The 22,317-nt window shown below is 46.4% G+C and overlaps 1 protein-coding gene across 1 annotated transcript in view; it reads right to left on the bottom strand.

The window, feature by feature from the left end:
• Positions 1–21,900, bottom strand: part of lhfpl3 (LHFPL tetraspan subfamily member 3) — a 40,274-nt gene extending 18,374 nt beyond the window's left edge. The window contains exon 1 of the mRNA XM_061252253.1: positions 20,121–21,900. Coding sequence (XP_061108237.1) covers positions 20,121–20,547 — 427 coding nt within the window. The 5' untranslated portion in view covers positions 20,548–21,900. The remainder of the gene's footprint in view (positions 1–20,120) is intronic.
• Positions 21,901–22,317: the final 417 nt, after the last annotated feature.

The raw sequence follows: 22,317 nt of genomic DNA, 5'->3' as shown, positions 1-22,317 counted from the left end.
AGGAGACAGAGCTCCCCGCAAACACCGCCTTTCCCTCCGCAACCCCAGCATGCATATTTATATCCTCCTGTGATCGCTGATAAATTGCCTTGCTGATACACTCCAGCAGTTTACCTGACGCCCTCTGAATACCGGAATACAGCCGCGCACGTTACCCAGGGAGCTGCCCGACTGACGAGGGCTGCCCTAGCTTCTCCACCCCAGCTCCCCAGTGGTGGAATGACCTCCCCATTCCTGGAAGAACTGCTCATTTTCCACCGCAGTCCGAAGTCTCATCTCTTCACACTGTACCTGAACTCCTCTGCAGGAGTCCCCTAACCTTTTGTCACTTGTCTCGCTACCGTAGTTCCTCAAGCTGTAGTTGACTTGGTATGGTAGTTTGACTTGGCCTATCTACCTTGTGTACTGGACATACTTTATTTGGTATTTATTAGACATATTTTTTTAGACTTAGTAAGTCTTCTGCTGCTGTAGCCAATCCATTCAGAGGTTTGACACGTTGTGTGTTCAGTTATGCTCTTCTGCATACCACTGCATGGTTTATTTGCATTACTGTCACCTTCCTGTCACTTCGACCAGACATGCCCTTCTACACTGACCTCTCTCATTAACAACACATTTCTGCCCACAGAACTGCTGCTCACTGGATGTTTTTTGTTTTTCACAGCATTCTCGGCAAACTGTAGAGACAGTTGTGTGTGAAAATCCCAGGAGATCAGCAGTTTCTGAGATACTCAAACCACCCTGCCTGGCACCAACAGTCATTCCGCGGTCAAAGTCACTTAGATCACATTTCTTCCCCGTTCTGACATTTGGTCTGAAAAACAGCTGAACCTCTTGACCACATCTGCATGCTTTTATGCATTTAGTTGCTGCCACATGATTGGCTGATTAAATATTTGCAATTACAAGCTGGTGTAGAGGCCTACCTAATAAAGTGATGACTGAGTGTATGTTCATGCCCTTACAACCAATCCTACATTCATTGAACCTTATCAGGCATGTTTGGTTGTTTGTTATATGACCTTGATATGTAGTGTCAACTAAATAAAATGTCATGTCATGTCATGTAATGTCATGTAATGTAATGAGGGAGATGCTTCAAATCTTTGTGCTTCAATAGTGAATAGAGCTTGTGATCTTTCAGCCCGGCAAAACCCAATGGCTCCTGCAGCACACTGCAAAAAATGTCTTAAGAAAGGGTTTTAGTCATGAGACTTACACTCAGGGACCACTTTGTTAAGTATATATTAAGACGTTATAGGAATTAGCTACTGTTTGCTTGACAAGTGAAATTTTCTTCACCCATTGGCAGATGTTAAAGTTAGTACAGTATTTTTGCCTTATTTACCAAAATGGTATAAAGGTAGATAAGGTACAAATAATAATAATTTTAAGTCTAAATATAGGACTAAAATACTTGCTAATACTTGCAGACTTATTTTTTGGTTTTTGCAGTGCATTTCATTGGCATGCAGCACCAGGTCTGAATTTGAGAGTCGCAACTGGAAGAATTCGGAGTAGCTGGACTTTGCCAAACTGTTTGCATTATCCATGCAAAACGAAACCGGCCCCCACACTTCCATGAAATAACAGCCCTGCCAGAGCCAACACAGTCTGCCATGTTTTCTCAAAGGATGCCACAAGAATGTTTTTTGAATTCATAACTTCTGGTTCAGTTCTCTTTTTTTCCTGGCTGCAAAAGTGTTTTCGGTTTTCTGTGTCGTTCGGTAGCGATGGAGAAGCGCCGTCTGAAATCAGACGGGGGGCTGGGGGGTGGGGGGTGCATCATAGTCCCGTCTCCCTGTTCTTCAATCTGACAGGTTCCTTTAATCTTCTACAGACGCTTTTTTTTCCAATATTTTTTTTGCCAGCCTCTTTTGAAGTTGTGTGAAGGAATTATTTCAGCAGAGCTCAGATCTGTAGTAAATGACAGAGTTTTAATGCGCACACACTGCTTGTCCTATGCCGCTTTAACTCTGAAAAGAGGCGCAGAAAGACAGACAGACAGGTCCCAAGATAAGAGAGATTCTACAACCCAACGCAAATTGTGCCTTTGCGCCAGTGACATAGCCTTAAAAACACAATGTAGGACAAATACGGTCGAGTTTATTCCCTGGCTGTGGCACATTGTGATCGGGTATATACCTTCAAACCTAGTCTAAGCACTGCACAGTAATAGAGGACTCATCGGCCCAGTGCTGATGGAAGGTACTACCAAAGCCCTCCGACTGCTTATGAAATCTTGATAATGCCTCCTGCATTTCTCACAATCCTCCAGTTATCCAAGCCAGGCGTGGGGAGGGGAGGGGGGGGGGTTTGAAGGCCCTGCCTGGGATGGGATGAGTTTGTCTGGCAGAAAGGAGAGAGCAGGAGGAGTCAGGTGGAACAGGGCCAAGTATAACCCAGACTATGCGGGGAGTTCTGACCGCAACTGGCTGGGATCTTCTCAGAAAGCAGCTTCACCACAACAGCCTCGGCACATCAACACCCAGAAGCGAGGCCCTCAGATTACAGCAGGAAGTGTGAGTGTGTGTGTGTGGTAACTGATGTCACCAAGGGGCACATCACTTAAAAATGAGTCGGACATTTCCCTGACAGAAAATAAAGCGGAAGCTAGTTTATTGATAATGTCAAAAAAACTAATATTTTAAGTTCTATATTAATAGACCTGTCTCAGCAACTGTGACCTTCCCAATGAAATGGGGATGTGCTGCCATAAGCAGGCATTTCATAAAATAATTATGATTTCTTTGCCTGAGAAACATCCCGATCAAGCCAGCCTGGTTCAGCTCTACAGTGGGAAAGGGGTATAATGAGCCAGCCTGGTTCAGCTCCACAGTGAGAAAGGGGTACAATGAGCCAGCCTGGTTCAGCTCTACAGTGGGAAAGGGGTATAATGAGCCAGCCTGGTTCAGCTCCACAGTGAGAAAGGGGTACAATGAGCCAGCCTGGTTCAGCTCTACAGTGGGAAAGGGCTATAATGAGCCAGCCTGGTTCAAGCTCTATGATGGGCCAGCCTGGTTCCAAACCGATAACCTTTGAGATCCAGAAACACAGTCCAAAGGCTTCAAGCTAAAAAAAGGGGGTGGAATTTAGGGTGTGTTCAGCAAGGACGTGATGTCAGCAGCCTTTTACACACATAGCTCAACACAGCGGCAGGGCAAACGGCGTCGTGGAGCACGGGTTACACCCCCCAGGGGCACTGCCAACCCGGGCGCTAGCTGCGAAACCAGGCGGGGAGGGGCGGCGAATGGGCTCCCCCCGGGCAGGGCCGAGGACAGCTGCGCTCTGAGCCAATGTGCACCGTGCCGCCGGTTGCCATGGAGACGCACCTCCGCCAACGCTGCGCTGGGCGAGAGGGGCACACTGCGCCTCGCTGACCACGATTCCGATCGCTAAACAACTGCATTGGACAGCCTGGGTCACACATTAACGCAGGGGGGGTGCGCAACCAATTGAAGGTGTGTTTCTATGGAAACTGGACGAGGAGGAAGGAGGATGGAGAAGGTGGACTTGCAGCTCCCTGCCTCCCGCCCGTGACAGCTGGAGAGTTTCAGCGAGGGGGGGGGGGGTCATGCTGGGGGGGGGGGGGGGGCACGCATATTATCTTTATTTACGAACTGCCCTGAACCTCATTTTGATCTCACTGCACCACGCACAAAATGCCCATTTAAATACACAGCAGATTCCTCTTTTTATGATCGTGCATGACATGGCAGCTCTGCCTTTGCAAGCTCTACACAAAATTATTTCACAATAACAATTAAAAAAAGGGTTTTGAAATTACAACTCTATCCTTTTTGTTATGACTAACGTTGTGTGCAATTAATTGCAAAATGTAATACTGCCCCGCTAAAGACAATGGAGGACAAAAGGTGTCAGGTGCTAATGAGCACGTTCAGTACAACCGTTACAGTCAAACACAAAGGCAGGGAGAGGACCGTTATGGGTTTAAAGGTATGCTCTGTACCCCTTCACCGCTGACCCTAAAAACCTCCAATCAGCCAATGAAGAGGGCCTCGGACTAAACACACAGCTGGTTTACGAGCAGCCGCTCCATAAATCAGAAATTCACCTTGGACGTGCGCAGACACATCGCTCTGACCCGGAGGAGACGGCACGCTGCGTCCCTGTTGGCTGTTTTCAGCGCGGAGAGTTTGTGCTTTCCCAGACTGTCAACAGTACATCAACACAGTGAGAGGGAAGGTCTCCAGAGTGCTGGCTTTGTGCAGGTTATCTTTGCTCAAGCAGACAAGGCGGCTCCTGGTGAAAAGGACATTCGTCCTGTAAGTGTCTTTCCCTGTACAGCTGGTCAGGACATTTGGGGCACTAATGTGGGGGGCGGTGCCTTACCCAAAGTGCCCAGGGGGGGGGGCTGACATTTTGGAGCTGCTGATGATGGCCCAAAATGGCCAGAAAGGTACCCTCCCTCATCCAGTACATTGACGGACATTGCACCCTTCTTTCTTGTGGGGTAAGGTATTTCTGCCCTGCCCTGTCGCTGCTATGGAAACAGCCAATGGCGGCAGTTCAGAATCACCACCATCCAATGAGACGCAAGCACCCAATGGACGGCTACCGTTCACAAAATGTATTTTCTGTTTTCATCTGCATGATTTTTGAAAGTTCAGCTTCTTTGGAATGTAACAAGCCCACTGAGTGTTCTCCGACTGTCAACCTCAACTTTTGTTTTCTGCACAGCAAGCACATCAGGCCCACGCCAGCCGATTGCATAAATTTAAGGATTATGTAGGAACTGAACTGCTAATACCATCAAACGTCAGCGATTGTTTCCTCTTGCCTGAGCAGAATTATTTATGATAGGAAGAGCTACTTTGCTCAAACACTTTGAACAAACAATTATGCAGCTCACTGTACGCAGATGACATGTTAATGATAGCCAGTCATGGGATATCATGCTTTCTTCAGCCGAGATAGAAACTGTCTCAGGCAAACTCAAACTGCAACAGGGATCAACGTCACTTTCACTTCAGGTGAGCATAGATTTGTATTTACATATTTTTGCTGAGCCTGTTAATGCACAGTCATGCTGTCCTTAAGAAGATGCGTGTAGTCAGTGTGAGGTTTTCGTTTTCTTTTTAAAATGACGTGACTCAAATGCATGAGCACCGCAGTATCCTGCTTTTCTCCAGGCTAACAGAAAGGCATTGCTGGCCTGCTGGGACTGCACAGTAAGCCATGGAGGTCTTCCCTTTATTGGCCACTGCAGTAGGGCCAATATCAGCTGGTCGAAGTCCACTTACTATAAATGGTAAAATGGTAAATGGTTGGCATTTATATAGCGCCTTTATCCAAAGCGCTGTACAATTGATACTTCTGATTCACCCATTCACACACACACACACACACACGCACTCACACATGAACGGCGATTGCCTGCCATGCAAGGTACCAACCAGCTCCTCAGGAGCATTTAGGGGTTAGGTGTCTTGCTCAAGAACACTTCGACCTGAGCCATTGTCACCCCCTAATTTAAGCCTGTGCTACTGCTAGCCACTTACCTACATTTCCCATTCAAGTATTACGTTTAAAATTGACACAGAAGTCATTTTTAACCACAATACACACTTCTTTACATCATTCCTTGTGAAAAATACTGTTTTGGCCTCCATCTCAGCCTAGTGTGACTCCCTTGTGCATGTCGACTTGTTCAGTATTTAATGAATGTATGATTGCTTATTAAAGCATAGTATGACCATGCGTCCAGGTAAACAGATGGCACAACTGTCAGGTCCTTAGGGCCCACAGTCAATGGTCCTTGACCCTCAAACAATGCCACCTATGTTTCCCATTGTTCCTGAACTTATTGACTTCAATGCAATCTTTATAGGAGTTTTTCAAAGCAACGACAGCTCCTGGCCCCTGCACCGCTTGAGGGTAATTTATTCTGGAGGCGAGGCCATCGGACTGCTAATGGCCTCTCTCCTGTTGCCACCACAACGCAATCCTTTATTACGTTATTGATTTATTAGCAGATTAAAAAAGAAATGCGTTGACTCTGCTGACAAGTGAGCTGGTCTGAGGGAACACTGCGTGCGATGTTTATGAAAACGTCTGTACCTCCACGTCTGCCACCGTGAAGGTGCACCTGGATTCGGACCTGGAGTCACACCAGTGCTTTGAACAGGTAACCTGTGTCACGAATAGATACCTGCGCACATGGATGCTTACGTTTCAGAAAGCTACCAGTGCTTCAGATAGATGTTTCGGCTTCAAACGGGTACATAGGATACCTGCCTTTCAAAGTTGTACCTGAGCTTAAAATGCCTACTCCACTGGATGAGGCAAAACATTATGACCACTCAATGATGATGTTGATAAGTTCGTAACAATGGCACATGTGAAGGTCGGGGCTATATTAGACGGTAAACAAACAGTTGGTTCTTATAGTCAACGTATGGGATGCAGAAATGGACAGATTTAAAGACCTGTGCGAATTTGACAAGTGTCAGACGACTGGGTCGGAGCATCTCCGAAATGGCAAGGCTTGTGGGGTGCTCCCGGTACCTACCAACAGTGGTCCGAAAAGGGACAAACCACAAACGTATTGGACAGGATGTTTGCCACCGAAGTCTCATCGATGCACAAGGGCATCAAAGGCTGTCCCGTGTGGTCCAAACCCACAGAATGTGTCACAAGTCACAGAAAATTTGAATGGTGGTTACGGGAGGAATGCACACAACATACAGTGCATCGGTCGCTGCTGCGTATGGGGCTGTGTAGCCGCAGACCAGTCAGGGTACTCATGCTAACCCCTGTCCACCATTGAAAATGCCCTGGTCCCATTTTCATTTTTTACATCATGTGGACAGGTACATATTTGCCATTTACCTTGGGAAGAGATGGCACCAGGATGCACTGTGGGAAGAAGACGGTGGATGGAGCGTGATGCTCGGGATAATGTTCTGCTGAAAACCCCGGGTCTTGGCATTCATGTGGACATCAATGTGACATGTGTCGCCTACCTAAACATGATTGTGGTTCTTGGCAACGGTATTCCCTGATGGCAGTGGTCTCTTTTAGCAGTGTTGAGCTGAGGAATTTCTTTCCAGTGGTCTGAGGAACGTTACGAAGTGTTCAAGGTGTTACCCTGGCCTCCAAATTACCCAGATCTCAATTCCCCGATCGAGCATCTGTGCGATGTGCTGGAACAACAAGTCTGATCCACAGCAGCCCAACATCGCAACTTACGGGACTTAAAGGATCTGCTGCTAACGTCTTGGTGCCAAATACCACAAGGCTCCTTCAGAGGTCTTGTAGAGTCCATGCCTCGTTGGGTGAGAGCTTTTTTTGGCAGCACATGGAGGACCAACAGCATATTAGGCATAATGTTATGGCTCATTGGTGTCTATCCCATTAAACAGACAAATAGGAAAGCAGAGAAAAGCAGTAACATCGAGCTGAGACCACAGGCCACCAGAAGCAGCCTGAGTGAGCACATAGGCAGGAGTATTTGGGGTAAAACTGAACACAGTTACTGCTAGTTCCCTGACTTTGGAAACTTGGTTTTTTTACCTCAGTGAGGTAATCACTACCGCTGTTTTGCCCGCCACAGGCCGACTCCCCTAGCATACTCTTTACCACCAAGGCTAATTGCTCGACTGGCTGGACGGGCAGTACACCGCAGGCTGTAGGTTCCTGGAGCAAAAGCTGATTGGCACCAGGGGAGGAGAAAGATCTTTGTTTTGCTGTTTGACCCAGTGTGAGACACTCTGCTGTTCGGCCATTGGCTGATTCTGCTCCGGCGAGGCGCAGAATTGATGAAGCCCTTTCACTGGAGGTCAGGCAAGGGCACTCTCAATTTAAGGAAGGTCCTCGCAGGAAACTTTGAAAACTTTGAAAAAAGCACAGAGGCACACAGTCTCTCAGGCGGCAAACTTCAAGTGAACGAAAAAAAAGAAAAGGAAAGGATGAAACTCTTGGAAAGGATTATTTGAATATTTTAACAGTTTGTGGCTTTGTTTCAGGTACAGATGTCAAATTCAGAGAGAAAAAAAAAGAGAAGCTTGGTCTTTCAAAGACCTTTCGCACAAACAGAGTATTGGCCAATGTCTTCATAAAAGCCTTTATTTTTCTCAAGTCTGGAGTCTGGAGGCTTTAGCCGAACAATAAAATACAAGAAACAAGGATTTAGACTACATAGTGTATTTTGTCTCTCCGGCACCTCAAGGCAACACACAAACAGGAGTCCAATTCTGCCTAAAATACTTTTTTTTAATGCTTTCAATCCGTTTTCCGCTCAGTTTGGGATCACGGTCATGCTACAAAGCTCATCGCAACCTCTGCCTCTGCCAAGCCTGTGCTCTCCCGGAAGAAACACGTGATGTCAGCAGACACTTCTTATCACACCGCAGTCTGCAAGTCGTCCTCACGCTGACATGAGTCAGAGGAACACACCTCAGTGCAGCTTAACTGTGCCTGACCCACAGTGAGACGATGCCATCCTGGATGACCGAGACGCTCCTGACCCTTGGGTGCCCCCCCGTAGGGCAGCACCACCGACAGACCAGGCTCAACACCCGTGAGGCACACACAGTGGCTTCAGAAAGTATTCAGACCCCTTCATTTTCTTTTTTTATGCACACTTTACCGTGTTGTAGATTTCATTTAAAAAGGATAGAATTGCCATTTTGCCCCATCAATCTACACTCAATAACCCATAATGACAAAGTGAAAACATGGTTTTAGAAAATTTAGGAAATTAAAAAAAACAAAAAAAAAAACACTTCAATTCCATCATTTCATCCTATCCCACATCAATTCTCTCAATTATGTTTCTGTTCAATCCCTGTCTATTTAACTGTAAAATAAATTAAACAGTAATGCTAATTCATTATCCTTGACACAACAGTTCAATTCACTTAATTCCCTCAACTCAATCTTCTTAATTCACAGATAATGATAAACTTAAGTAATGATAAATTTGAATGATAAACTTAGTTTTAGCCGATATATGTAACACTTCTTCCAGGTTCATTTTCAAGCCACTATTGCGATGTAATGAAGGGAAATAAGGAAACCAAAATGTCAATTTTCAAATGGTCATTTAAAGTGCCCAGTTCCAGCAATTCAATTCCAATTAAATCCAATAAAATTCAGATAAATTTAAAGCTTTGAATTCCATTGCTTCTGGCTCCAATACTGTAAGTCTAATTTATGATCATTTCCCCACATTTGTACAATTTAAATTGGAAATGACTCCATCCCTGGCGTTCCGTGGCAAAGAGGGCGCAAGTTTGGGGCGTATGGTGGAAAGCTGAGGATGATCCTGAACAGTGTGTTCAGACAAGCAGGCCAGAGCCATCCCCATGTGCAAGGAGAGGAATATGCTAATACAGTATATTTTGAAGGAGAGTAGAAGCATGGACAGGGTACAAATGGGAAAATATATGATCTTTTATACATAACTTCAGAGACACAAGACATGCTTCTGAATTTTGAATGAGACCTACACAGGCTCCCAAAACCGAAGAAGAAAGCATAGGCTATTATACGCACACACACACACACACACACACACACGCAGTCGCATACACACACACAGGCACACTTACAATCAAGCAGACACACACACACACACACACATCAATGCGCTGCAATCCTGCCTCTATCATGGCCAGTTTTAATGGGTCACAGTGTCCTTGCCCACTCCTCTTCTCTGAGAGAGGAATAAATCACGCCTGTCTCCTTCCCTCCAGTACGCCGATCCCAGAGATTAACTCCGATGAGAAATCTATACTCCACACATTCCGCCTGGACTCTGGCGCACGGCACGGAGGTTCGGCGAAAAAGATTCCGGACCCAATGATTTACCCGGGCACATTTAAGCATACAGATTAATCTCTTAAATCCACATTAGCTCCTGATGGAGGCGCGGGGGGTGGGGGCAGGAGGGCAACGGTGGAGGCTCCGGTCCCGCTGTCGGGGTTACCCTCATTCCCCTTACTCAGCTGCTTTGGTCTGAAGGCTGGAGGATTATTATATTCCGTATTGCACATACACCTATTTCTGAAGTCATTATTATTCTGAAGCCAGAACAGCTCTGTGCTTTTTCTATCGCGCTATGTCATCTCAAGGACTCGGACACACAAAACGGCCAAAAAGACATATTAATTTGGCGGGTGAGGGAGGGGGGGGGGAAGAGGTATTTGGAAGTAAAAGCCAGTCGGTTTGGGCTCAGGGGTGCTGGTGTGGAACAGTGAGTTGTGACCCAGGGAGAGGGTAGACCGTGCGGCCCCCTATATCCATGGGAGTGCCCATTCTACCATTTTACCTGCTGCGATTTCTGCTCTGGCTCCTCAGCTCGCAGTGCTGGGTGCGAAGGTTGCGGTTGCGGGTTCGAGCGCAGGGGACAGGTGTGAGCATTTTTAACATCAGGACCCCCCCGGTACCCCCAGCTCCCCACTCTCTCTCCCCTGTCAGCAGGAATGTGAGCTGCATGGCTGATCTTCCCCCTCTGGCCATAAGTAAATTGAATTCAACTGGCTGTGTTTCTTAATTAAAAAAAGCTGTGAAGCTTTCATTCAGTGGTTGGTTTAAAACTGTACAGCTGGGATTGGGTTGGGGTTTGGGGGAGGGGGGGTGGTGAGTGGTTGAGTGGGGGTCAGCAGAGGGTCCGGTGGGGGAGGGACTCCAGAAGATCGTTGTATCAACTTAGCAAGTTGAACAGCACGCCTGCCGCAGTAGCTCAGAATTGGCTTGCAGTGGGCAGCTTTGTGCCTTCAGTTAATTTGATTAAAAGGGGTTAGGGTTCATCCCAGCCGGTTTTGCTCACTGGTTTGAGGACACGTCCATGGAGAATAAGACTCTTTTTTCCGGTTATTTTTAACTGCTCTCGTCCACTCACATCGGCCATATTTCTGTTTTGTGATTTGAGCCAGGCACCACATATGCTCAAGACTTCTGTTCCGTGTTCCAGGTCTCTCCAATCGAAAACGTGAAAGGCCTGCCTGCCCAAAAGCTCTCCTTCATTTCCCATGCTAATTTATTTACACAGCAACAATGAAATGCTAAATTAGTAGGTAAAAATGTGCAACACCACTAAGATGTGATAAAACCAGCGCCTATCGAAGGTTTACAGAATTCAGCTCCGAGGTCTTAATTTGCACTTTCACAGCAAACTGAAGTCAGGAATAGAAATGCTTACTCAAGACAAAATGTTAAGATAATTAGCATTACTGATATAGTTCTGCTTTCTCCTCTCAGGTTCAAAGACCTAAATAAAATTCACACGCATAAAAATAACTCATGCTCACCAGGCACCAGGCACATATAGTCCAAGTCATTCAACGGACACACTACAATGTTCTCCAAACCACAACACAAACGACAGGCTATCTGCTGACTAAAGCCAAACACACTGCCATTTTCTAATTAGAATAATAATAAAACCAACAACCATCAGATTACAGGCTCCATGGCACAGTGCCACAAGCTGCCTCTCGGGGAGTCAGTAGACGTTTGGAACCAACACGAGCAGTCACGTCTGTCTTGAACGGGGAGTTAGACAGACGTAGGTCTCTATCCCCTGGATAGAAATGCTAGTGGGCGGCGGGGCTGCAATCAAGAGCCAGTTTGTTTGTGCCACCACCGCCACCGCACTAATGACATTAATTCTATGGCCTGGGTAATCAATTCTTAACAAGCCGTGGAAAGCTGGGGCTCTCCGCGGTGGAAGGTCTCGCACCAATCAGCGCTCTCACACCTGCCAGCGGGGTCTGTCCGTTGTCATTGCGAGGCGGGTGCCCGAGGTTATTTGTGATGGACAGGCTGTTCGTTTCGGAAAGTGACTGAACGTGGCGATGTTATTCTTTCCTCCTCTCTGCAGAGCACTGCACTCCTGTGTAGACCGACACCACAGTGCACTGCTATTGTAAAAATCCAATAAATCAAAAACAAAAAAACCCCCCAAAAAAACCGAGTGTTAATAATGAAAACTTCAGGGAATAGCTCATCCCACTCCGATGGTTTTCCCCCACCGTGTGACGCAAGTGCACCTCCACCTGAGTGGAGTCGGCTTCATGAAGTATGATGAAGTCAAACAGAGGGGAATAGGTTGAACAATATAGTGGTACAAAGAGAGAGACAGTCAGAGAGAGGGTGAGACAGAGAGAGATGGGCCGAGCCTCTACATTCACTCCTGGTCATTCCCGTAAAGCGATTATCTATCTCTTCGTGGGGAATATGATGCCGATCCCTTGCGCGCAGAGGCAGAGGGAAGTTATTTACGGTACCTGGGGAAGGCGGATGGGAGGGAGGTGAGGGAGAGCTATGGTTTTACAGCAGGGGAAGAACACTATATCAGTGGGCCATATATCTCTCTCAAAACACTGTAAACACTACAGGTGTGTGTTGTATCCAACAACAAACACCACCTTATGTGCACTCACAAACACAGGAGCGCTCATGCGTACATACACACATGCACATGCACATGCACACACGCACATACACACACACACACACATACACATACACATACACATACACATACAAACACACACACATAACTATAACTTGAAGCAGCCACACTGCTCAGTACCATCTCCTTTTCAGTGTGTGCTTGACTGGAGAGGGCTGTCGCACCGTGACATTCCTCAGTCAATGAATCTCCTGGAGGTACACATTCCTCACGCTTTGCTTGAAAAGACACTAAAGCTGTGTCAGAGCTGCAGACAGGCACCTTACACTGCACTGCATTAACATCTCCATTAAGCCAGGCGATTCTTCTGTCGGCCTTCCAGGAGCAGTCTAGTGCTTTGAGCCAAAATGGGTCCAGTGAACCACGCCAAGCCAGATCGGTTTCATTCTACTCCATACACCCATAATTATGATGCCTGCCTTCTACAGCATGGAGTCTCTTTATTTCTTCATTTCAGCTGACAAACATCCCATTGAATCCGTGGGCCACCCGCACCAGTACCATTAAAGAGCTAATGAGACTTCAGTAGACCTGCATAACTCCTTAAGGTCTGCGAAAAGGTCAAGCTCTTTGAGAAGCTGGTCGTTAACAGAGGGAGAAAAGAAATTAAAAAGCAAACTCTGCCATTTTCAAATCCAGATGGAATGAGAGAAGATGACATTCAGAAGCCCTCTTAACAGATTCATTTGTCCCTCTTGTCAGCTGCCTCATACGGTACAGCCAATTTAAATTGACAGAGAAAAACTTAAATCAAAAAGTAGGCATTGGAGATTTTGGCGAGGGACACAGAATATTCACATCGTTAAGGCAGGTCTTGCTTCAGACAGAAAATATGTTCAACTCTGATGGGAGTGACAGAAGCTGTTTAAAGAGACTGATTTCTTCCATGTCATGATTGGACCCCAGACTACACCCCTGCATTACCCCTAGCTCACCTCACAATCTACCAACTGCCCCTTAAACACTGGCTGTTGCCACCTTCCAAAAAATCCAGTCCCTTCTGTTCCAGTCTTTATGACACCCGAGTGTATGTTCATCTTTGCCGCCAGGGGCCATAGCTGTATGCTGAGGTAAGCCCTGGCTGCCATCTTAAGAGCTGGAACCTTCCAATAACCCACCGAGTGGAATGGCAGTTGGCTCAAAGTCAGGCCAACTGCCATTCCACCTGACTGACCAACCCTGTCCCTGGAGCTCCACTGTCCCAATTCTTTCACTCCAGCCCTAAGAAAGCACACCGCATTCAACAGCTAGAGATCTTCTTCAGCTGTAGATTAGTAGAGTAGGGTTTAAATTAAAACCTTCAGGATGGTACAGTAGATCTCCAGGAACTGGGTTGGCAAGAATGTGCACAAATGTGAGCTTGTGCGAGTGTGCATGTGTGTATGTGTTTCCTAAGGCAAATCAACTATTAATTAATCACTCCTGGTTTATGAGTCCCCCAAGAGAAAACCACTCCTCCTCACTGTCATACAGACACTGGATAGTCATTTATTGCAGACTGATTTAAGGACCTCCAGCAATTCCTCAGTGTTCTCATACTCACTGATACATACGATTGGAGCTAAATCCATGCCATCAACATCATGCGTGGAAGATTATATTATATATTCCGTGCATTTTTTCCCTACGGTGAGTGCTACATTTTTTTGGATGTTTAAAATAACACATCTAACTGAAGACTGAACATGGCCACTGTTTTTCCACCCACTCAGGGCACGATGCTGGTGCCGTTTTTGCCCTTAAACTCACCACCCGCCAAAGAGCCGACCTTACAACTTCTGTAATAAACTCCCGGAGTTGGCTGTGATTTTCCCGGGCTCCCGCAGCACGTCGGAGAGCGGAGGCCGAGAGGGACGCCGCGTGCTCGGATGACTGCGGAGAGGGAGATTAGTGGGCGTTTTTCAGTGACCCCGGCTCGGGAGAGGCCCTACAGCGTGGGAGAATCAAATGGGTTGAGTTTGGCATTTCCCCTTTTCTCCCCTTCTGTTACTCTGTATAGCGTCTTTGTGTCTTCTCTCGCTATACAAATAAAATTGAATTGAATACCCGCACGGTAAATTCCCCCCCCCTCCAAACACCGTTTCTCAGCACCGCTAATGGACCCGGTGTTGGACTTCCTGTCTGGGTCTCGTTACACCAGGCCCCACTTACGCCCTTCCTTCCCTCGCCCCATCCATCGGGAGGTCCCAAGAACAGGATAAAAGCATTTTAATGAGTTTATTAGCCCCACTGAAGGCCGTCTGCATCAGACCCAGCATTATATGGGTGATCGGAGGAGGTGTGCGCTCATGGGGCAGGATGTGAGAGCAGCCATACAGATGTTCACAAGGGAGGGTATCGGCACAAACAGCCACTGCACCATAACGCCTTTCTGGAAGCACAATATTACACACAATATTCCCCAGGAACGCAAAGCTCTCCTCATATCGTCCTCCTCTATTATGTGAATAATCTTCATCCTGCCTTATTCACATTGCCTCCTTTTCTTTCTATACCCGGCATTCACACTCACCTGTTTTTCTCTCTCTGGCATCCTCGTATTCTTTCTCTGCCTTTTCTTCTCCTCACTCTCCCTTCTCAATCTCCTTTCTCCCCGGGCCTTATCTTTTCCCTCCCTGTCGCTTCTCTCTCCCCATGCTCCCCCCCCCCCCTTCTCAGCCATCTCCCTCCTTTTCTTATCCTCCCCTCCTCCTCACGTCTCTCTCTCTCTCCCCCCTCCTTTCGTCCCCCTCCTCCTCCCCTCTCCGTCTTTCACAAGCAGCAGGCCTCCATGTGATGGCAGCGTGTCTCCCAATTCTGCCTGCCTCCATTTTGAGGCAGCGCGTTTCTGTAAGCAGTGCATGTGCATGGCAGCCTCTCAAGACACGCTCCACATCCATCTCAAACACACGCGTGCTGAGACTGATGCAATCACACACGCATAACTTACACATGCCCTTCTCAAGTGGAATGCGCACTTTGATTACGAGAAGGAAAACATAACATTATGCACACAAAACACACACACACACACACAGATATGCATGAGCACATGTACATATACACACACACACACACATGCATGTATATATATATATATATGCTCACATGGATGCACATACACACACACACACACACACACATCCCAGGCATGCATGGCCCAGAGCATGTCTTGCAGGCGAATCAGCCAGCCGGTCAGAGCAGCTGGCAATCACAGGCAGCATATAGCTGTTCTTGGGAGAAGCAAAATGATCAATACGACTCCTGGATTCATAAGCCAACATGTCTTCTGTCCCTTCTTATGGCATCTTCCCTGCCCAGGAGAGCAACAAATGTGACTATACAGAACACTACACTCAGTACTGGCTGAATGAGTAGTCATTTCTGTCATGGCTAATTCTCATTCAGTTAAAGAGTAATACTGATTTCCTACCCGTTTATTCACAAATAAGGACATATCTGTGGTGTTTGATTTATGGTTCTGAGATCCAAAATGGCAGCCACTCAACTGACAAGGCAAAAGCAGAACAAAACGGATATGCGGCAAAACCTGATTTTTTTTAAAGAGGAAACAAAAGTACAAGAATAATTATCATTGACCTTATGGTCTGCATGTCTCCAAGGCCAGTGAGGGTTTTGTTTTGCATTTCTGAGGTAATTAGTGTGTAGTTCTGAGGGAGGCAGTGCCAGTGAGAGGCCATGTTCCGGTGGCTTCAGGGGGGGAAGTGCACAGCTGTATGTCAGACTCCTGCTGCTGCTCGAGTGGCCCAGATCAACACATCCACACGGCAGAGTCAGGGAGAGCAGAGACGGGAATGAGAGGGAAAAAAAGATAAACAGATGGAGAAAGAGAGGGAATGAGCAAAAAAGGCAGAGTGAGAGACTCGCTAGAAATAATTATTTAAAAGCCTTCACAAAGACTCCATAAAATTTCCGGGGCCCAAGATAGGAAAACCGACAAAGAAAACTACAAAAAATACAAAGAGAGAGATGGAGAAAGAGAAAAAGAGAAAGAGAAATTGCAGAAAAGTGAACAAAATAATGAAGGAAAGAAAAGTCGGGATAAAGAGAAGGAAAGTTAGAGGGATGTAGACGGAATGGGGCTCTGTATTCACCTCTGCTTGTTACTCTAATAACTCCTTGTGATTAAGCCAAGTGAGATTACCCTGTGGTGGTTGCAGCCGTGCTCACCTCCCTGCAACACAAAGTCCCGCAAGTGCTGCTTTTCTCACTGGCTGCTTATTAAACAAAGACCCAGCACACCGAGTACCAAACACCCAGAGCTAGCCAGAGGTGTCCTTTTTCATGAAAAAGGGACGTAATTCCTTGCAGGCATCATTAAATTAAGTCTCTTTTTTTCTTGTTGCTGGAAACAGAAGCAGACATTTTGAAAGCTGCATTGCTGCTGCTCGTCAGACACATCCCGGAGGTTTTATCCTCTCATGAAACATTCAGACCTTCGCCGCAGTTTTACACACAAGTGCCTCTAAGATGTGTGCAAGCCGACAGCCGGGGTGGGCTGAGCTACGACTCCTGAATGTTGCCAGATCTCAGAAAATCTACAGGATTCGAGGCTCAGAAATGACTCCTCTTCTTTAGTTGTGAAGTTATGCTGCCCTGGACAAGTCAGCCCTGTACTGGCTGGGAAGCCCTACAGACTCAGTGCCTATCCTGATATCTGTGGGGCAAAGCATCTCATGCACAACCACACCCTCCTCATACTGGACTCGCAATCCTCTCTTTAATGTTGAGTGTAAAAGAGGCAACTGGCAGCAACAGGCAGTTTTCAAGGATTGGAAGTGACCTGACTGGCATTCTGGCGTTTATGAAAAAGCCACTCATTCTGCCCACTGAGCTTGAACACCTTGCCTAGTCTCCTGTTGTGAAGGCTGTGCACTTCCTGGCTCTGCTCCATAACCAGGTTATAAGCTTACGCCGGATCTCAGAAACTGGCTCAAGCTTTGTGCCCGGCCTTGACGTCTTTGTGTCAAAACAATTAAGGCCTTAGCAGTAGGGACAGCCTGATAATTCAGCGCAGGGGCTGAATGCTGACCCTAGTGTAAGCTCCCAGAGCAGGTTATGACCATAACCATCCTGAACCCCTCGCTTCATTTTTTGCCTCAGTTACAGCGGACACTGGTTCTTAAAACAATTCCAAGGTCAGACAGCTTGCATATGATGACCATTCAATCAGTCAGCATGGATCCCACAGACTCCGGCTGGCAGTGATTATGCCATGTCAGAGGAGTAACAAAAAATGAAAAGGACACTAGAAGATGGAGGGGAAACAGACAGACAGAGAGAGTGAAGGAGGGAGCAAAACAGGTGTTAAGGAGCGCAGGAGAAAGAAGAGCAAATGGGAGAGGCGCTCGGACCGAGCCCAAGAAGCTGAGCCGTGAATGCTGACTCCACGCCGTTTGAAGGAGCCACGCGTGTAATGATGTCCCTGGATCAATAAGAGATGAGCTGCTTCAAGCGCCCGTGTGTCGAGGGAGCCCACCGTCATTACCAGCGTCGACTGCTTCTCACAACACGGCCCGCCGAGCGTCGAGCCGTCGATACCGCTCCGCACACAGGGGCACCTCCAGCCCGACCCCACCGGGACTCTACAGCGAACGCTGAGCCTGCCGACGCTGTTTATGAATACTAAAAATATGAAATGTAGCACTAGGCAATTTGAACGTGGAAGTCAATTTCAAGCATGTTGTGCCACAGTGGTGCGATTGCTAAGCTCCCTTATGCACTCAGCTGATTTAACCTTCAGCGCAGTATCAATGAGGCTGATTGTGGGGAATAAGGCATGACTGCTGTGCCCCCCTCCCCCCGGCCTGCTCCCCCCGATAGTCTCCTCTCTAAATTTCAGAGAACCTGCCTAGTTTCCACCTCGTAAAAAAAAAGTGAAGACACAAACACTCCGGTGCACTCATTAGATGGGCTTATGGCCTTAATTCAGTCCAAGATGAAACAGAATTGGATTTCTCCCGAACAATCCCTTTGTTTTTGTTTTGTTTATATTAGAAGCCCATAGAGCACTGGCGCATTTAGACGCAGGCTTTGGGAATGGTTCAAAATCTATGGGGGAAGTGTACAATGCGTGGGTCTGATTTTGAGTATCTGTGGACACTGATGGAGGTCCATTCGCAGGAACGTCCTGATGAGCTGCAGCGACACGGTCCTCTTGTGGCCTTTCAAGAGCCTCCAGTCCTGAAGCAGACATTCAACAGATCCTTACTTAAGTTTTGAGGAGTAAGTTTTTGCAGGTATGTATATTCAGATATAGATATAGATTAGCAGCGGACAATTCCATTCCTGGAGGCTTAGTGTTGTATGTACGCTGGTTTTGCTATTATTTACAAAAATAATATTTTGTTCTCATTCATTACCTAACTAGGAAATCTGGCAAAAATTTCAGATCACGATTAGCCGATTAATTTAGCTAGCCACCGTGATACGGATAGAAAGATAAAGATGGAAAAGAAACGCTCATGTGTCCACGCACACACAATTTACACACCCAATTGAGCTGAAAGATATGGGAAACTATAAAAGTGAAATGAGTTCTTTCTTCTTCGATCCTTCATTGAAAACTCATTACACTGGCTAAGGGAATGTGGGAACCATTCATGAATATCGACTGCAGTGTATTACGTTGGTGGCCAGGGTTCCATGTCTCAGAAAAGAAGAAAGGAAGGAATGGCAAGTAGTGACGGATAGAAGTCCATCAAAACGTTTCACAGCAAGTCCCTCAATTCCAATCGGAAATATTACAGACCGAGCAAACAAACTCTTTGCATGATCCGTAACCATAACATCTTGACATGCAAACATTCCCTCCTTCTTCTAAATTAAAATATTTGCCAATTGGCTTGCTTTTGACAGACTCTGCAAGCTTGTAATTAAACTGCAGGACAAAGCAATCAGGCACAACCTTGTGGTGTGTTGGTTGAATTGGTACAGCGCCTTGTGTTTGTTATAGCAATGCATTTAGCTCTAACCAAAAACAGAACAAATTATCTCAGCCATGAGTACTTTGCTGACTTTTTTGGCCTTTGGTAGCTAAACAACGTCACCGAAGTTACAATGCAGTATATGCAGCACAGAAGAAAACCATTTGAACACAGTGTGGAGTTTTCCAATAACAGGTGTTTCAACCTGGTCAGTAAAACCTTGGCGCAAAATCCTGAAGTGTATTGGCCCTTGCTGTGCACCTCTGCACTATATACATATTTGCATAATGCATTTAAAAAAACTTAATAGTTAATGGTCTCCAGCTGTTTGCTTTATATGTATGACAAAATGTAGCCTATTAGTCTTGTCCAGGAGACAATGGTGAGATCATGCTCAAAGACCTAATAAACTATAAAACAAAATACACTGTTGTGATCTGTCAGATTTAAAAAGTAAATATATCAAAAATGTTTAGAGTTAATAATCTTTTGCTTATGATGTAATATAGCCTACATCTGCTAACCAAAAACTTCCCTCAATAGATTTCAGCCCTTGAACTGAAACAAGTATGAGGTCCTGTATTAACATACAGTAGGTAAGCTAATTGCCTTCAGAGGAACAGTGGTAGCCGCACTCTCCTAGTACATTACATTAATTCAACAAATTCATTCAACAACGCCCTATGATAGGCAAATCTGCAGCAACAGTGAAAACAAGAACAACAAAACATCAATCAATGGCCACTTACCAGATGCTAGCTGCATCCAGCCGCAGATCTTGTAGACCGTGGCCGTGCTACAGAAGAAGAAGAGTGCGAAGCAGACGATGCAGGTGATAACCAGAACCATTGACATGCCGATGAAGAAGGATGCGGCCTTGAAGGCGCCGGAGGGGATGGAGCTGAACTCCGTGAAGCTGCCCTGACACTTCAGGTCCCGAGACAGCCCGTTGCCGATGCAGTAGTGGAAGAGGCCAAAGTAGCCAGCCTGCGGCGTGTCCACGCCGTCTCCGATCCAGTACGGCTGGATGAAGCACACCACATTGACTATAGCGAAGAGGATAGTGAAAATGGCCCACAGAACACCGATGGCCCGGGAGTTCCGGACGTAGTTGGTCTGGTAAATCTTAGCAGCTTCCGATGCTGGCAGCATGGCTGCGGGAGTCCCAGGTACCATAATTTAGTTTTTATAGATTTATATTTGTCCGAGAATGACACCAAGTTTGTTATGTATGACAGCACTTAAAACGTCAACAAACCTTTCCCTACAAGACGCGGTTTGTGCAGTCTTTCCTGGTCCACCTGTCGAACGGTCAGTGTGAATCAGTCATAGCCAACTCAACTACTCGGAGCATCTGTCTGAATTGTACACAATGAACACTACCTGTTCGCTGCCCATAAAATGTTCGATCCAACAGTTCCCTCCCTTTATATGTTAGCTGTATTTATATAGCCAGCAAGCTACGTCTGTCTAGCGGTCTGACAGACAGGGTCACCGCTAACACACTCGTACGCGCCCGCTATGGCTCTGTTACTGAGCACAAGATTAACACTGAAAGGAAACTTACGGTCATAAATAATTAATGATGGGAATCAAGTCATTGGCTAGGCTACTGCATTATCATTTATAATGTCCAGAAAATCATAATAGATCTTGCAACAGAGAATACTATCGGATCACTTTTCCTTTAGGATAATAGCAGCAATAACAAAATAGAAAATTGTCCAAATCTAATGTCTACCTCGGGATCAGACGCAGACTTGTGGTTGCCACGGAGATAATTTTTTCGAACAACCTTCAGCTTCCTTCGACTGAGTGTGATGCCGGAATGAAATGAGAGTCAGGCAGAAAAACGATTAAAAGCAGCCGGTTCGTGTATTTGTGGTGGAGATATTCGCTTCACTTCTTCGTCCGTTTCGGGTTGAGCTATGCGTCTAGATATTTTCAGAAACACCTGTGTTCAAGGCAAACCGACTGTCCTTAGGCACTAGTATTGTAGCTATTCTTCTGCACCACAGTAGCTATACATTTCGTAGCCTATATTATAGCACCAGCAGCATTAGGCTACAATCCATCGCAGCTAATCCTGGTTTCACATGCTTAGTGAAAGGAGGATACAAAAAAAGAAAAAGAAAAAACAACCGAGCCTGAGCTGTGATTCATTAAAAAGCTCCCGGTCCTTTATATTGGCACTGCTTTTAACGTTAAGTGAAGTAGAGTCTGTGGTCGCTTGAGGTGCACAACCTGCTTGGTCACTCTCGCCTGCTTTCCTTGATCAAGCCGTCGCTCTATATCAAGATGGGTCCGCCGCTCTGTCGGACAAAGGTTCTGTCGTGCTGTCAGGGGATAGCGATAGAGGCGCAGCGATAATTCAGCGCAGACCGACGGTCCCGCTGCAACGCACGCACCAGGCACCCGCGCGCAACACCGACTGACCCGGCTCGGACACTGATCACAACCGAGCTGTAGGCTAATAGCCTAGCAAATAAACTAACCTAACCCGTAACCTCCCTCTCCCTATTGCACGAGTTCAGGCTACTCAGAGGCGCACAGACGCTCTGGAGCACATGCATGTGTCACGCATGCCTCGCCGCTGCTGGCATGAGTGACGTCAATCCCGAGCTTTAAAAGAATCAGTTCTTGCGACAGGTGGCTTTTTGTCTAACTGAAGCACTGGAAACGTAGTCTCGATGGCATTAACAATATCAATAATTACGAATACCCTAATTGTTAAAAATAAAAGTGTCCACTTGGACTATTCATTTCACCAATTGTTGCTTGGTTGTGATATATTGCATCACCCTCTGGTCTCAGCTATGCATTCTGCCTTACCTGCACACCTCTTAGAAATAAGGTAAAAACGATTATCACTGGGGTGGTACCCTATAGGTACACGGAATTGCACCCCTGGTCAGGTCTAGGTAATTCATTTGTACATTTGTAACA

The sequence above is a fragment of the Conger conger genome, chromosome 8, assembly GCF_963514075.1.
Source record: "Conger conger chromosome 8, fConCon1.1, whole genome shotgun sequence".
Lineage (NCBI taxonomy): Eukaryota > Metazoa > Chordata > Actinopteri > Anguilliformes > Congridae > Conger > Conger conger.
This window is presented reverse-complemented; position numbering and strand designations above follow the sequence as displayed.